General features: G+C 37.7%; 1 protein-coding gene across 1 annotated transcript; it reads left to right on the top strand.

Moving 5' to 3' along the window:
• Positions 1-902: 902 nt before the first annotated feature.
• On the top strand, positions 903-14,409 carry LOC149170448 (protein DETOXIFICATION 27-like). Its single transcript, XM_089425591.1, has 8 exons — positions 903-1,027; positions 1,152-1,238; positions 2,455-2,511; positions 2,616-2,854; positions 13,732-13,850; positions 14,083-14,168; positions 14,258-14,266; positions 14,352-14,409. The coding sequence occupies exons 1-8, from the start codon at positions 963-965 to the stop codon at positions 14,407-14,409; spliced, it is 720 nt and encodes a 239-aa protein (XP_089281717.1). The 5' UTR covers positions 903-962.
• Positions 14,410-18,129: the final 3,720 nt, after the last annotated feature.

Raw genomic sequence — 18,129 nt, 5'->3', positions numbered from 1 at the left:
TTAAATTAATAATTATATACTAGTTTTCATTTGTAGAAGACATATTAATTGATTAATGTATATTTAACTAATAATTTATTAGTGGAAGAAATCGCTTAAATTGAAATTTTATTTATTTAAAGTTTTTCTTTTTATTATTTAAAATGAATAATAATAAAAATTTATGAATATTTTTTTAATAAATTATATAAAAATATAAAAATTATTTATTTATTTATTATTTTAATAGAAATGTTTATTTTGGAATTGGTTTTTTAAAATTTTAATTTAATTAATTAGTAAATATTAAGTAGCTAGTAAGGATTTGATTTCCATGAAATATTATAGAATATTTTTAGTAGTGGCAGTGTTTTGGCTTTTTAATTAAATCGAGTAATTAAATGAAAGTACCATATAAAGAATTATAGTTATGGTTTTAAAGGCATGTGGTATTGATAAACTATGATATTGGCTCAAAGTATTATAACAAAACTTATTTACAGATTCTCCATTGTCGAATACATGCCAATATCTATGGATAAAAAATTTGTTCAATGCTTTTTCAAATATATATATGTTTAACTTGTATATTAATTTTGTTTTATGATTAATAATAATAATAAATTTAAAATAAAATTATAATTTAATTAAAAGATTTATTTATTTATTTTTTAAATGTGGTTCATGAACTTTCCACTATGTCTTTCAATGTCATAGTGGTGCATTCCACTATGTCTTTCAATGCCTTTCAGTTGTACGATGGGTGGATATTTAAGTTCGCAATCAAAGAATATGATCCCCGCAGTGTCAGCTGCATTTGGAGCAGTAACCACCGTTCTGTTAAATTGGATATTGGTCTTGAATTCTAATATGGGCCTCTGGGGTGCGTTGTTTCATTAAACATTGGGTATTGGGTGTCTACGATTTTCACTTTCCTTTATGTTACTCGCGGTGGGTGTCCGTTGACATGGACTGGATTTTCCATGGAAGCTTTTGACGAACTCTGGCCATTTTTAAAGCTCTCTGTGGCATCTGGTGCTGTGTCAGGGTTAGTTTAACTTCAATAAATTCTCAAGAAATTAAATACCTATAAGTTTTTATAGATAGAAATTGAAAAACATGTGGGGTTACCCATAGCTGACAATTTCTAATACTTTGCCTTCTGTCAACAGCTTGGACTTTTTATATTACAGGATTTTGGTTTTGATGACAGGACAAGTAGAAGACACTGAAATTATGCTTGATTCTCTTTCTATTTGGTAAGAAAATGGACTTTACTTGATTTAAGTGTAAAAGATATTGAAATTATGCTTGATTTGCATTTTATTTGGTAAAAAAATGGATTCTACTTGATATAAGTGAATAACAAGATAAAGTAATTCATTTTAATAAATTAGATATTTAAAAAATAATAATGATATAGATTTTTATATTTGGAAAAATAAATATGATAAATTTTATTTAAGATGGACTTTTTTCACATAACCTAAATATTATATTAATTTATGTTACCTTCTCATATCATCTCTTTTTATATATGAAAAGATTAAAATTGCAAAATATACTTTTTCTATAAATATTAATAAATATATAATAAAAATTACCTACCAGACATTTAAATTTAAAATTAAAATAAAACTAGATTGTATTTGTAAATCTTTTTTGAATGATTAAAATGTATTTTATTCTTCTATAAGTTATAGTATATCTTATAAATTATAAAATATATATTATATTTTCATAAAATCATAGTATATATAATGCATTGAAGTATCAATAAATATATAAATGGAAGATCATTTACATGACATTCAAAATTTAAAATCAAAATGAATCTATATTATATTCACATGTTTTTTTTAATGTTTAAATTATATTTTATTTTTTATATAATTATAATATATCTCTTGAATTGTAAAATGCATATTATATCTTTATAAAGTCATAATATATACCATATATAAAATATTAATCAACATATAATAATGCAAATTACTTACAAGACATTTGAGATCTAAAGTAAAAATGAACCCATATTGTATTCACATAAATTTTTTTAATTTTTTTAAGATTAATTATAATACATCTGAGAAATTGTAAAATGCATATTATATCTTTATACCGTCATAATCAAGTATTACTAAATGAAAATCCCTAAAAAAACACTCCAGATCTCAAATCATAATAAATTTATGCTACATTCACATACCTCTATCCTTCATCTTCCCTATTTATACCATTATAATGCAGTAAAATGAATATTAAAGCCTTTATAAAACCATAATGCATACCACGCATATTACTTCTTTATAGAATCATAATGTATACTGTGCATTGAAATATTCTTAACATAAAGATAGCAACCTGTGCATTGCTATTGGTTAGTGTTTAAGTCAATTTTACTTATTCCAGCTTACAGACAATGAGTTTGCATTCAGCCCTCAAGTAATCTTTTTTGGTTTGAATCCCTGGCAGCCTGGCCATCCTTGCATTGATGATGTGTATACCTCTGGGCCTTCTGGTTGCGACCGGGTAATTATGTGTATATAATTTTTAAACTGTAGCTGCAGCTTAGAATAGTGATATATTTTTTACACTCGAATATCAGTCTTACTTGCCTACTTGTGGATATGCAGTGTGAGGGTTGCAAACCAGCTCGGAGCTGGGATTCCCACTGGGGCTAAATTTTCCGCCGTTGTCTCATTGACATATTCATTTATTATAGGAATTATAATGTTGGTTGTTATTTTGGTTTTCCTTAGCGATCTGGCTTATTTATTTACCAGTGATACTTCCGTGCAACATGCTGTTGCCAATTTCGGCATTTTATTAGCCTTCACAGCCGTCCTCAACTGCATACAATACGTGCTCGTCGGTAAGTCTCAAATCATAGTTTGAGGATTTTTTTACAGGGTAAGTTAGATATACAATGTTTTGAATTCGAAGAGTGTTTTAATAGTATATTTCATTTTAGAAATTAGTTTTAAATTTTAGTAAAAATAAGGTTTGTTTGCTCCTTTCTTTAGATATACCATTTTGCTCCTAGGTTAAGCTACTTCCTTGAAACAGCATAATTTCACAACCAGCTTCGACCTTCAAGCTAACCCTTCTTTTAACTTCCACCCTGAACCTAAAATGAAAGTAAAATTTTAAATTTCAACTCCCCCTCATAGAATTTAAACTCTCAACTTGAGAGGAACTGAAGCCATAAACCCACAAACCAACTGATTTTACGGATCATGGATAAAAATAAAAATGTTGTAGGTGAAGAAATGTGTTTGACCTAAAATTGATTTCAATTCATCGTTAAAGGTTTTGTACATATTCAACAAAGCAAATTGATTGAAGTGACAGGTGTAGGATACTTCATTATTTAATTAGAATCTATTTAACTATAGCTAGCACTGGTATGAGCAAATACTGATCTTCCGTAGGCAACAGTTTTATCAAAAATCACCAGCAAAAGAGGTTGACAAACACCATGTATCTGCTCATTCTTGGAGCTGAGTCAGGTTTTACTCCTGACATGTTTTGATGCTACATTTGAAGACTGGTTAGCACCTTCTGATCTTGCTGTCGATGTTGTAATTGTTGAATGAACAGGCTAGAGCTTCCATTTCCGGTTACTCTGTTTCTTTCATACAGAGACAGTAAGCTTGCTAACATAGCATATTCCTCCTACATGGCCATCAGCAGTTTTTGCAGTTGTTCACAAGCCTTAGGAAGTTATACCTATTTCCAACTACTGCACTCAAGATCCATAGAGTTGACACGTCTACCTTGTCATGATTGTAATCTGCAAACATATATCTGGTTCCTTTCCTTCTCGTGTTTCAGAGCATGCTTGGTGGCCTTACTTTCCAAAGCGAAGTAATCTGCAAACATATATCTGGTTTCATTCCTTCTCATGTTTCAGAGCATGCTTGGTGGCCTTACTTTCCAAAGCAAAAGCTAGGAAGCCAGCTTCATCTCTTACTCTATGGTGGTCCCGTGAAGGCAATTGTAGTTGTTGAATGAACAGGTTGAAGCTTCCATTTCTGATTGCCTTGTTTCTTTCACTCATAGACAGCAATCTCGCTGCCATCACATATCCCTCCGACAACGCTATCAACAGATTTTGTAGTTGTTTACAGGCCTTAGGCAGTTGTACCTATTTCCAACATCTGCACTCAAGGTCCATAGAATTGACTCCTCTGCCTTCTCATGATTGTAATCTTCTAATGTATATCTCGTTCCATTTCTCTCCCCATGTTTCAGAGCATGCTTGTTGGCCTTATTTTCCAAAGCCTTGGTGGCCTTATTTTCCAAAGCAAAAGCTAGGAAGCCAGCTTCATACCTTTCTTTGTCGTCCCACGATTCTGCTTTGCTCCATTACTAACGGGCCTATCTGGATTTCCCAATACAATCACTGCAACATTGCCCTGGGCAACCGATATAAATTCTAGATTGGCCTCACAATATATCCTAAACATGAGTCCTTGTAGGCTTGTCATTAGCTTGATGGGACGAGGAAATGTACTTATCCCGTGGTGGATAGGGTCCATTTGAAGCACCCACTAATGGGATGATCATCAACTTTTGATTTGATTTCCTTTCTTCCACTTACAAAGCTCCATGATGCTCATGTTTATCTATTCCGGCATTGGAATCTAGATTAAGTTTGAAGGTTGTTGGCAGCAGTATTCCTTATCAATATCGGTGCTTCCGGTAAAAAGCAGAGGTCTTGACCAATTATTATCGAGTGAAATATCATAACCACCTTCTTATCTACGATGGTGCTCTAGCAAACCGTCCAAGGTGAAACTAACCACCTTCTTATCTACGATGGTGCTCTAGCAAACCGTCCAAGGTGAAACTGGTGCCTAGGACTTGCCCAGGATCATTATAAGCAGTGCTGTGAAAGATGTTAACTACTTCAACAGCTAATCACTTTAAAAGTGACTGTACATATAAATGCTAAATCCAACATCCAATAAACACACTCACCCCGCTTGGTCATGATGAAATTTGTGTCCAAGAGACCAAAGCTAGACGAAAGCTCTTGTCCATGTTTTGAATTTGTAACCAATTACCACTATAACCAGTCTTTCAAAAGATCATAACCAACTGCGCTGGTAAATCATTTTAAGAGAAACTTGATGGCAGCAGGGTAAATCCAACACCTGGAGTCTGGAGACACCCCCCAATGCCCTGCAGATTCTTCAATGTGTGAACTAGTAACCATTTATCATTACAAACAGTGTTATTAAAAATCATAACCAATTCCCTAGATGAATCACTTTGAAAATGACTCAATGACAGCAGGTTAAGTCGAATATCCAGTAGACACGCGGACCCAGCACGCTCATGGTCAAGCCAGTGCCTAGGAGGCCAAAGCTCTTGTCCTGGTTTTCAAACCGTAATCAATTACCATTATGAGCACTGTTGGGTTAAAGATTATAACCATCTCCACCAGCGAATCACTTTAAGAATGACGACAGGCTAAGTCTAACACCCAATGGACGCAGGCATTCAGCTGGCTCACTATGAAGCTGGTAGCAAGGAGGCCGAAGGTTCTGCAAAAACTAGAGCATCATTCAAATCATCAGGATGGCCAGAAAAGAGTGAAATTGTTTGCTAGTAGCAAGGAGGCCGAAGGTTCTGCAAAAACTAGAGCATCATTCAAATCATCAGGATGGTCAGAAAAGAGTTAAATTGTTTGACTTCTTTTTCTTGATAATCAACCTAATTCCCCATCTTTGCATCCACGTCCGAGCTTGGACGGCTGGCCTGCAGATTTGTTTATAAGGGCAAATGCATGAATTGCTGCCTCATCTTTGGCTTTCACACTCCATAAAGTGTTTATGATCCGTTGTTAATTTGGGTCTGATTCATTTGCTGTTGCCACTGCCAAGGGATAATCAGGATTAACTTCACAGTATATCTTCACCATTTCGCTTTGAATGGGCGTTGGATACTGACCCCATGAGGACCCTCATGTGGCTGATGAATTGGTGATGCCCAGATGGGTTATGAATTCTGTAAATCTAGTTAATGAAGACAGCCAACACAGCTAATGCTATGATAAATGACTGTGTCACTCTCCCTTGATATGTCTCCCAGTTGCAGATTGACTGCATTCTGACCTCCAGTGGAGAAAGAAAGCAGAAGCCACTACGAGAAAAGCTTTGTTGTTTGCACAGACTATAATATTTTGTTGAAGGCGATCCAATAATAGAGTTCCAAACCTGTCGAATTCCAATTCTGCTAGGTGGCGAGGATAGTGAGATTGAATGGACTGCAGTTTTCCAAAACTAATTTACCTAAATGATAATCAAGCCAGAGATTTTTTTGGGGGATCATTTGAGAAGCGAGCGCCGAGTGGTGAGCACTGGGTAGTGGCCAACCAGGTATGTGCCGGGTGGAGAGCACTGGGTAGTGACCAACCAGGTATGTACAGAACCTTTACTCTCCCCTCTATGATCGTAGACAGCCTGGTTTTGCCGGATCTAGACACTTGTTTATCTGGAACCACTACTCTTCCATGACATCTGGCTATCCATTGTATGAACGCGTGACTCTGAACGCTTTGGAGCGTGTCCTTAAGCCTACATGTGCCTACTCTTTCAATAGCCATATATACCTATCTTTGTCTAATCTCTGGTTTTCCTTCTGGAGCGATTTCCCCCGCTGTAAGGAAATCATTATTCTTACACATCTCCTATTCTTTCACTTTGCCTTACTTTTACTGCATGGTACATGGTGCTCGGTGATTCACACTCGGACTATGCTCGCTCCTCAGGTCAGTATATTCTACCAGCCTCAAATATAGTTTATATAGCTTCATAATTTTTCAAACCAATATAGTATTTACAGGCTTGCAGTTGATCATGGCTATTGTCTATCCTACATATGTTTAGCGCATATCTGGTTTTTTCCATCACTTGCTGGAGCATTCTTTTTGCTCCCTATCTATGTCTGTTATGTTATAGACGTTTTTCTTTATGTGGCTCATGGATATCCATGAATTTGAGGTTTTGGGTGCCATTCCGTGATGTGCACTTACACCAGTATCCAAATGGAAACATGGAGGCGCACCCTCCACTGCCTGTAGCTGGTTTTTTCCCCTGTTTTCCATTTCGAGGCCCATCGATATATGATTTTCCGATGCCTGTATCTCTAGCTTTTTGAATTTTCCGGACATGCAGAGGAGTCTAGATTTTCTTATCTGTGATCTTCATTCACTCCAGCCATTAGTTCCCGCAGCCTCAATCTTCTCTTCCAGATTTGCTGCTCATTTCAAGGTTGTCAGTGTATCGATGGTCGATCTCTCATCCCCATAAGCTGATTGAAGGGATTGTCCTAGTGGATGGACAATTATCCCACTATTCCGCATTTATTTTTCCAGCTATATGGCCACATTCTGACTCTATAGATATTGTGGTTTCTCCCTCCTTTTCTGTACTTACATATATTTCTATAAGATCTTTCTCCTGTCAGTATATCCTTTGGGATCCTCATCCTAATCTCTAGGTGTCAGATCTCCCCCCGTCATGGATTTCCACTCTGACCATTTTGCTGAGTCAGCCTTGGTCCATGCAACTTTGGAAGCGGAAAAATCTCATGCCAGATATGCTCCTCAGACAGGCTGGACTGACTCGCTGGAAGCTGATATCATACTTCCCTCTATTACAGAAGTGCCTCACCAGGATGTGGATTTTACTATTAAGCCGCGCACTAAAAATCACCGACCTGTCAAAACTACTTCGCTGCCTTCCACCATCAACCTGGATGGCCTTTTATTAACAGATAGGATTATTAGCCTTCAGAAGAGGGCACTTATCGGTCGATGGTTTTTCCCTACAGTGGAGGACTCTCAGATCAGAGAATGGATTGATGCCAGGTGGTCCCCCCTTCTGAAATACTCCCCTACCATTGTTCGCCTCATGAACAACTGGTATAGTTTCCACTTCCTCAACAGTGCTGACCGGGATATCATCTATTCGAAGCCTTGGGTGAAAGACAAAAGTTTCTTAGCTCTCCATAGATGGTTTATTGGTTTTGATCCTCTTCGATGCATGCCCCAGAATAACTATATTTGGCTCAAATTGCCTGGTCTGCCTCTTGAATTGTGGACCAGGGAATCCTTGGCGAAAATTGGGAACATTGTTGGGCGTTTCATATATGTTGACCCTTGGTGTATCGATGCTAAAGACAAGAGGGTTGCTTGGGTTCTCATTGAAAAAGATTTTAGGGGGGGTTTCTTGAGACTATTGAACTCTCCTGGAAGCTTTCCAAGTTCCATCAATGCTTAGACTTCTAGGGAGTGCCTTTCAGGTGCTCCAGCTGCCACAAAACAGGACACCTCTATCCGAAGTGCCCTCGACGCCCGAGTGGTCGAATGAAGAAGAAGTCTGAATATTGCCCCCCTTGGCGCAGGACAGTATCGCTGTGGCATTCGACAAGCCTTCTTCCGGGCATTTTTCTCGGGCTCCTTTTTTATCCAACTACTCTCAACCTTCTCCTCATGGCCGCTCCCTGGAACGCTCTGCTAGCCTCCCTCCAACTAGAGCTATCTCTGATGACCCATTACATCGTTCTTCCGCTTTGTCTGCCGATCGACCGAGATCCTCTACTGTATCTAAAACACCTTCTCTTTCCCCTAAGAGCCCATTGGCCAGATTTTTGAGTTTCCCCCACGTTTCGCCACCCCATCCTCCTGTTTCCAACCATGAAGTTCCCCTCCCTCCTGAACAACCAAAGCCAATCGGCACCTACCCTTCTGCTGCCCTTTACATTTCATCCTCGACCCAATCTCCCGCTTCCCTCATCCGCTCCATCCCTATTCCCTTGCTTCGCGTATCCCCCATTACTAATCACTCTCCCATACCTGATCGCAAGGGAAAGGCGATATATATCCCCGTCTCCCCTCCTCCATCCCCTCGATCATCCCCTCACAATTCCTTTGATCAGGATATTGTTCAGCTTCTCACAAAGGCGTCCCTCAAACTACAGCCTTTAACCATCCATCGACCATCTCGCTCCTCCTCGCCTCACATTAGCCCTAGATCGGCAAGGAACATAACTGTCAGACGCAAGGAGAAGTGCGGAAGCAGACATTTCCGGGGACGAAAGGGTAGATTTGATCTGTCTTCTGATGGGCGATCCTTAATCGATATTCCTGTAACTGAACTTGCTATTGATGACCTTTCTGATTCTGGGCCTCTTAGAGCATGCCAACCCATGGTGGCTCCAAAATGATTGATATTCTATCCATGAATATTTGGGGCCTTGGTGATGAACCAAAAGTCTTGGCCCTCAAACATCTTTTTGCTTCCTCGAATCCTAAAATGATTCTCATTCAGGAAACCATGCATGATTGCACTCAGACCATCTCATACTTCAGACGTATGCTCCCGTCTTGGCATATGGTTGCTTCCAACGCTATGGGCATGTCAGGTGGTCAGGTTGTATTATGGGACCCCAGGTGGATTTCTGCTGCTGCTTATCAATGCTTTGCTGGCATCCTTGTGCTGGCACATGTCTGGGGGTCCCATGACCCCATCCACATATTGAACATATATGCGCCTTACAAAAACCAGATTCCTTTTTGGAATTATCTGCTTTCTTCTGAACTTCTAGATATTGACTCATTGATTATTGGATGTGACTTTAATTGTACTTTATGTAGTGACGAGATATGGGGTAATGGCAAGATTTTTGACCCTATGGGAAGACATATTCGGGAATCTATTTTCCAAAAAAATTTCATTGATCTACTGCTGGTTGATCATGGTCCAACCTGGGACAATGGGCGATCCAACAGTTCATATCTAGCAAAAAGAATCGACAGATTCATGTTGCATGAGCGTCTGCTTGAAAAATATGGGCCACCATCTATGAATATTTTCCCAGCCTTTATATCTGATCATCGGCCCATATTCATTCAATGGAAATAGGAGGAACGCAGAAGGGGTTACCCCTTCAAATTCAATCGCACCTGGTTAGCTAATGATATGTTCAACTCATTTATAAAGGATACTTGGATACATTCTCCCATTCTGGACATAGACTCTCCTAAGAGTTTCATCGACCGCCTTCAAGACCTACGTATGGAGGTAAAGAAATGGCAAAAGGTGAAGGCAGCAACAAATAAAAAAGAGTTATCGGATATTAACTTGGAATTAGAGCAATTGTCTTCCCTCATTAAAAATCCCCCCCTGGCGACCTCCATCAGAATCCAGATCTGGGAATTAGAAAAAAGAAAACAACGGATTTTACAGCAAGAAGAAAATTCGTGGAGGCTCAAGAGCCGGGCTTTATGGCTCCGAGAAGGGGATAAAAATACCAGGTTTTTCCACAGGTTTGCCAATAAAAGGAGGGAAACAAATACTATTTGGACTATCAAGGATGAACAGGGAAGCTCACACTCCACACAGAAGGCCATATCCAGGGAAGCTGTTAAATATTTTAAAAAGGCTTACAGTGTGGTTTCTGTCTCTGATTTTGAGAATGTTCTGTGGGGCATAGACCATTTTCCCATTATGTTTGATGAAGGACAGAACAATGCCCTTTTTGCTGAGGTTACAGAAGAAGAATTATTGGCAACAATGAAATCTTTCCAGAAAGATAAGTGCCGCGGGCCGAATGGGTGGACCATCGATTTCTTCATCCATTTCTTTGATTTATTTAAGGATGATATCCTCAAGATGGTTGAGGATTCGAGGAAGCAGGGCACCATCAGTCAGAAGATCTCCTCTACATTTATCGCCCTAATTCCTAAGAAAAAGAGCACATCCACCTTTGCTGATTTCCGGCCCATATCTTTATGCAATGTATTGTACAAGATCATATCTAAGATCATTGCAATGCGCATCAGGGATACTCTATCTCGGCACCTGTCTTCAGAACAACATGGATTCCTTAAAGACAGAAACATTCTAGAAGCAGTGGCTCTCACCCAAGAATGCCTACACTCTATGCATTGCAAAAAACTAGATGCAGCCCTATTGAAGATCGACCTAAAGAAGGCATACGACTGTGTGAGTTGGGACTTTATAAGATGCCTACTAGTAAAGATAGGACTTGATGTCAGATGCATTCAATGGGTCATGGCTTGTATAGTGGATGTAAATTATGCAGTCCTCATTAACGGTGTGCCAACTCCGTTTTTCAAATCGGCTAGGGGACTTCGCCAAGGCTGCTCCCTATCTCCACTAATCTTCATCCTTATTATGGAAACGTTGAGCTTACATATTAAAATGGCTATCCATCATGGGAGATATCTGCCTCTTCCCATTTGCAAGGACATTTCCATGTCACACTCCCTTTTTGTGGACGATATCCTCCTGTCTGCCATGCTGTGCAGATCTACATGGGAATGTCTTTTCAATATTCTGGAAAGATTCCAGAGAGCCACCGGCCTAAACATTAATGACACAAAATCATCTTTCCATGTCGCTGATACAGATGGAGAGGTTATCTCATATCTTGTTGAATTATTCCACATCAAGGCGTTTCCTATCAGGGTGGGTCTCAAATATCTTGGATTTAATTTGAAACCTGTGAGTTACAAAGCTGCTGACTGGTCGTGGATTGCAGACTGATTCTACAAGAAAATATCAACATGGGAATACAGAAGCTTGTCTATCGGAGGACGTGCCACACTTGCCCAAGCCGTGTTGGTCCAAATCATGGTCTTCTGGGCTCTTCTATTCTATATCCTGACATCTACTATCAACTGTCTAAACAAAATGATAGCAAATTTCATTTGGGGCGGCCAGAAGGAAAAGACTAAATACCATCTATGTAGACTGGAAAAGTTGTCCTGGCCAAAATCGATGGGAAGATGGGGCTTAATGGATTTACAATATTTCAGAAGAGCGTTGCTGTGTAAAACTATGTGGAATGCACTTTCGAGGGAATCTCTCTGGAGTAAAACTGTCAGAGCTAAATATTTGTATGGCCTCGACATCATTTATTGGTACAGACAAAACTCTTTCGGTGCCACCAACGATTCTATCATCTGGAGGGGGTTCAAAAGATTACTGACATTTTTTCGGAAAAACTTGATTTGGAATTTCCATTCGGGTTCCAAGATCATCATCGACATTGATGAATTTGCCTATATGGGTGGGCCGATCCATATCCCCCCACCACTATTGAGATATCTACACAGCATGGAACATTTTTTCTGGGCAAGCATTATAAAAAAATGGGATGGCGGGACCTCGATATGGAAAACTGTTGTAGAATTAAAACTTCCCGGTGCTCTTGTACCACAATGGAACACTGTCGCCCATGCCCTACAATCTTCCGGAATATATCGTTCGATGGACAATGATAGTATCAGCTGGAGAGGTCTCGGTGGCTATTTAGTGGTCAGCGCCAGGCACATATACCTACAGATTTTACATACGGATTGGGACTCGAGCAAAATTATCTTTCCGCCTACTTTATGGAAATCTGGTTGCCCACTAAAAATTATTATCTTCGCTTGGCTAGTATTTTATGCCAAGAACCTCACCTGGGAGAATCTTCAGAAGCGTCAGTGGTATGGGCTTGCTATCTGTTCACTTTGTGGATTAGATACTGAAAATAACTTACATATATTCCTTCAATGTCCTCAATCCAATATGATCTGGCACCTCTTAGCTACACAATTTGGTTTCAATATGGCCAATGCCTCTTCCATCTGCGAGGCCTTTTATTCATGGAGCAGCATGCACTGCAAGTGGAGGCTGCTTCCTTTGATTACTATATGGACCATCTGGAAATGGCGCAACCGTATTATTTTTGAATCCATAAAGGACCCCATTAATACAGTCTATGAATCCATCCTTTCACTATTTGAAGCTATTGCTCGGCCACATCAACCCATTGTCAAACAGCGAAGGACCCTGATGCACAATGAATGCTAAGATTATCCATATGTTTTTTTTGATGGCGCAGCCCAATGAAACATTTGTGCCTGTGGAATTCACATTATTCCAGAAGAAGGTAAATCTTATGATATTCATTGGAACGGAGGTCCCGGTACAAACAACAAAGCGGAGATTATGGCCTTGGCTGGTCTCATTGCTTTCTCTGATTTCCTTGGCATCAAAAACCTTCACATTTATGGAGACTCCAAAGTCACCATCGATCATGTTCTGTCCAAATGCCGAATTAGAAATATACACCTTTCAGGCTGGTTAAACAGGATTGTGGATTGGTGGAGCAGCATGAGGGACTATACCATCTCCCATATTCCTAGAGGAAAAAATCAAAGAGCAGACATTCTGTCTAAGCAGGGACTTACTTCACCGCTGGGCATATGGAGACTACACATTACTGTGGACAACTACGCCTACCAGATCCAAGATTTCACTATGCACGGTACATAATTCACAATTTTGTGAAGCCATCAGATAAGTTTTCTGTCCTCCTACTTATGTCTCACACATATGTGGTATCTTTACTATATATAGGCCCATTGTATTATCACACAGATTGGTCTGATGTTTATTCTACACTCTTTATGTATCAGTTTTTTGGTCTAGATCCACATAACCGTCACCATGTGATCTATGGTTCCATATATCTCCTGTCAGTACAGTCACCATATCTATTATGTTATACATGCTTTTTTGTTATATTGATAATACAAATACCATACAGCTTTTTTCGTGCTGAAAAGAAAAATATTTTGTTGAAGGCCTGGTCTTGTTTATGACTTTTAAATTCTCAAATATTAGTGATTTGCTAACATTCAGATTTTTAATTTCTATGCAGGGATAGCGATTGGATTAGGCAAGCAAGCTCGCGTTGTGTCAGTGACCCTTGTCTGCTACTATATTATTGGTGCTCCATTTGGGATGTTATTAGGTTTCTCATTTCATATGGGAATAAAGGTGATCAAAATTTACATGAAATTCTTGGTTTTACTGGAATGCTAGCTTTAAATTATTTATAAATATTCTTTTTATTTCAAGAAAAAGAGCTGCTTGGTTTTACTGGAATTGAAGCTTCAAATTATTTGTAGACATTCTTTTTATTTCAAGAGAAAGACATGCTTCCATATATTTAGGTAGGCATTGACAATCTCTAAATTTAATCATATAATAAATTTTGGTAACTTTTCAGGGGATTTGGATAGGCTTACTTTGCGGAAGTACAATTCAAATTATTGCACTTGGATTGATTTTGTGGCAAATGAATTGGGCTAAGAGGTAAGGTTTTCTTGATGATTTATGATTATTATCGATGGAATAAAAATTTACATTAAAGTATTTTTTTTTCTCTGTTATTTGTTTAACAGATATATAGGGTAAGTATTTATTCATTTATTATTAAATTAATTAATAAAGTTTAATGGTGTTTTATTATTAATTTTATTTTTTCTTTATTTTCAGGACTTATGGCCAATCAAGTAAGAATAATGTTATTGATGACATCTTGCCAATCGAGTAAGAATAATGTTATTGATGACATCTTTCCAATCGAGTGAGAATAATGTTATTGATGACATCTTTTCTAAAGTGCTCAAATCATATATTTAATTTGAAATTTTATATAAATAATATAAATAAGAAAAGTGAAGCATTCTGGTTTTATTTTGTAATTCTAGCTAGATTATTGAAGTTAGATTAAGTGTTTGAGTTGAAAGCCTTGTTTATTTTGGTTTTATGTATTATATTTAATTGTATGAAATAAAATAATAATCTAATTTTAATGTCATTAATGTATGAAACCCATGATTTATGGGACAAGTGATTTGAACTTGTAATCCATTAGGGGGAAGAACATGTTCTTAACTATTAGACCCATTCAATCTATACTAAACCCACTAGTTAGTTTGACTATATGGCATTTACATGCATTGAAATAATAAAATATAATAAGAAATTGTATACTTAGGTCAACTTATAGCTCATTGTAGATCCTTGATTTATGAATGTATATGTAACTAGCATTTTCACCAAATGTTGCAAAGAAAACGCCGTAAGGCGTAAAATCGAAAAGAATAGTGAGATATAGAAGATCATTAAATATAAAAATTAGTAAACAAAATATAATAAATTGTTGGGGAAATTCTGTAAAGTCTTTACAAACAAATTCATTGTTTTTGTAAGCCATAATCATGCTCTTTAGGTAAGGTACAAAATCTTTTTTATCAGGAGAAGGACATTGAAAATTTTGAAGAGACGTCTATGAAATTGGGCGAGCTGAATTATATAATACAAATACTCTTTCCAATTTAAAAATAAGAGTGGCAATATGTGCTCCTGTAGACTTTTGTAACAATCTTGCACAATTTTAATTGAAGGAGACTTTCTCAAGGATGAAATGCAACTTTAAAAGACTTTTGTAACAACCTTGCAAAACTTTAATTGAAGAAGACTTTCTCAAGGATGAAATGCAACTTGACAAGAAGTAGAAGGTAAAACCATAGCATGCCCTTATAACATGCCCTTATGACCTATGGCATCAAATTTGCAAAGGAAGCGAATTAATACCAATGAATTACAATCAAGATTTCCCAAAATATTCACTGATTTGCAGAAATGAAGGATCATAAGAAATGAAATTGATTAGCACACCATTACAATGCAAAACTAAGTAAACTGTGAATTCAAGAAAATTGATACGTGCTTTAATATCTCAATGCTACTGTGTATCAAACCAAAAATACAGTGCAAGAAAGACAACAATAACACACGACACAGAAACAAAGATCTACCCTTGAAACTAAATGCTAGAAAACCAACAACTGATATATCCTGACACCACAAACATGTCCTCATGTGCTTCCAAACCACTGGGAAGAAACCCCATGTATGCAGACAAACCACAACTCCAACCTCTCGTCAACTTTGAATGTTGAAAGCATGCCAAATTGATTATCTGTCTTTAGTGCTTTAGAAATGTCTCAAATATCAGCTCTAGATCTGCCAATTACTTATGGTGATTCGGTAGATTCTGATGAGGATATTGATGAAGGTCAAGCAACTAAAACAGATGCTCTATCCAGACTGCCTATTAGTGTGAGAACACATGAAAATGAACTTTTAAGATTGAAAATCATGATGAACTCTCTTCTAATTGGTTACCATAATTGTCACAATATTTATGTGCATACCCCATGGCCAATAGAGTGAGTGCCCAAGCTGTCATGGAGGAAGAAACACTGGAAGCCAAGCTTTGGGCACCCCAAATCTGGAGATGATGGAATCTTGAAAGGCATGAAGCAGCTCCTACAATTGCAGATATCAAAGAAAAAATAACCATGAAACTCGTTGCTTCATTCCCCACTGGAAAATAGATTGGAGAAATCCCTAGAGGAAGACCTCTTCCATGAGTTGCAAGTCAATCATGTAGTCATTTAGAAACACACTTCTTCATATATTTATCCCAAAAAACACACTATGTATGGAAGGAAAAAGAAAAATTGTGATTCATCTAGAGATTTATGTGAACCTTGAAATAATAAAAGTTCAAAAATGAAAAAAAAAACTTGAGACACAGTGGCAACAACTTATATATCTTGACACCATGAACATGTCCTCATGTGCTTCCAAACCACCCAAAAGAAACCCCATGTACACAGACAAACCACAACTCCAGCCTCTCGTCAACTTTGAATGTTGCAAGCATGCCAAATTGATTATTTGTCTTCGGTGCTTCAGAAAAGTCTCAAATATCAGCTTTATATCTACCAGTTACTTATGGTGATTCGGTAGATTCTGATGAGGATATTGATGAAGGTCAAGAAACTAAAACATATGCTCTGTCCGGACTACCTATTAGTGTGAGAACACGTTAAAATGAACTTTGAAGACTGAAAATCACGATGAGCTCATCTTCTAATTGGTTACCATAATTGTCACAATATTTATGTGCTTACCCCATGGCCAATAGAGTGAGTGCCCAAGCTGTCATGGAGGAAGCAGCACTGGAAGCCAAGCTCTGGGCACCCCAAATCTGAAGATGATGGAGTCCCGAATGGCATGAAGCAACTCCTACAATTGCAGCTATCAAAGCAAAACCCTAGAGGAAGAGCTCTTCCATGACATACAAGTAAATCATGTAGTCATTTAGCAACACACATGAATATTTAGCCCAAAAAACACACTTATGTATGGAAGGAAAAAAAAATGTGATTCATCTAAAGATTTATTTGAACCTTGAATTAAGAAAAGTTAAAAAATGTAAAAAAAAAAACTTGAGATGCAGTGGCAACAACTGATATATCATGACACCATGAACATGTCCTCATGTGCTTCCAAACCACCGGAAAGGAACCCCATGTACACAGACAAACCACAACTCTAGCCTCTCATCAACAATTGATTATCTGTCTTCAATGCTTTAGAAATGTCTCAAATATCAGCTCTAGATCTGCCAGTTACTTATGGTGATTCGGTAGATTTTGATGAGAATATTGATGAAGGTCAAGAAACTAAAACAGGTGCTCTATCCAGAGTGCCTGTTAGTGTGAGAACACGTGAAAATGAACTTTTAAGATTGAAAATCATGATGATCTCATCTTCTAATTGGTTACCATAATTGTCACAATATTATGTGCTTACCCCATGGTCAATAGAGTGCATTCCCAAGTTGTCATGGAGGAAGCAGCACTAGAAGCCAAGCTCTGGGCACCCCAAATCTAGAGATGATGGAGTCTTGAAAGGCATGAAGCAACTCCTACAATTGCAGCTATCAAAGCAGAAATAACCATGAAACCCATTGCTTCATTCCCCACCAGAAAATAGATTGGAGAAAACCCTAGAGGAAGAGCTCTTCCATGACCTGCAAGTCAATCATGTAGTCATCTAGCAACACACATGAATATTTAGCCCAAAAAACACACTATGTATGGAAGGAAAAAGAAAAATTGTGATTCATCTAAAGATTTATTTGAACCTTGAATTAAGAAAAGTTCAAAAATGAAAAAAAAAACTTGAGACACAGTGGCAACAACGGATATATCCTGACACCATGAACACGTCCTCATGCACTTCCAAACCACCCGAAAGAAATCCCATGTACACAGAAAAACCACAACTACAGTCTCTTTTCAACTTTGAATGTTGCAAGCATTCCAAATTGATTATCTATCTTCAGTGCTTCAAAAATGTCTCAAATATCAGCTCTATATCTGTCAGTTACTTATGGTGATTCAGTAGATTT

Source organism: Pinus tabuliformis, chromosome 4_2 (assembly GCF_031772625.1).
Source record: "Pinus tabuliformis cultivar Carrire ecotype Pingquan chromosome 4_2, CPIR1, whole genome shotgun sequence".
NCBI lineage: Eukaryota > Viridiplantae > Streptophyta > Pinopsida > Pinales > Pinaceae > Pinus > Pinus tabuliformis.
This window is presented reverse-complemented; position numbering and strand designations above follow the sequence as displayed.

Coding starts and splice junctions, on each gene's coding strand:
- LOC149170448 (XM_089425591.1), top strand. CDS start 963: ATGGAAGCTTTTGACGAACTCTGGCCATTTTTAAAGCTCTCTGTGGCA. Junction 1,028..1,151: donor GCATCTGGTGCTGTGTCAGG/GTTAGTTTAACT, acceptor TTCTGTCAACAG/CTTGGACTTTTTATATTACA. Junction 13,851..14,082: donor CATTTCATATGGGAATAAAG/GTGATCAAAATT, acceptor GTAACTTTTCAG/GGGATTTGGATAGGCTTACT.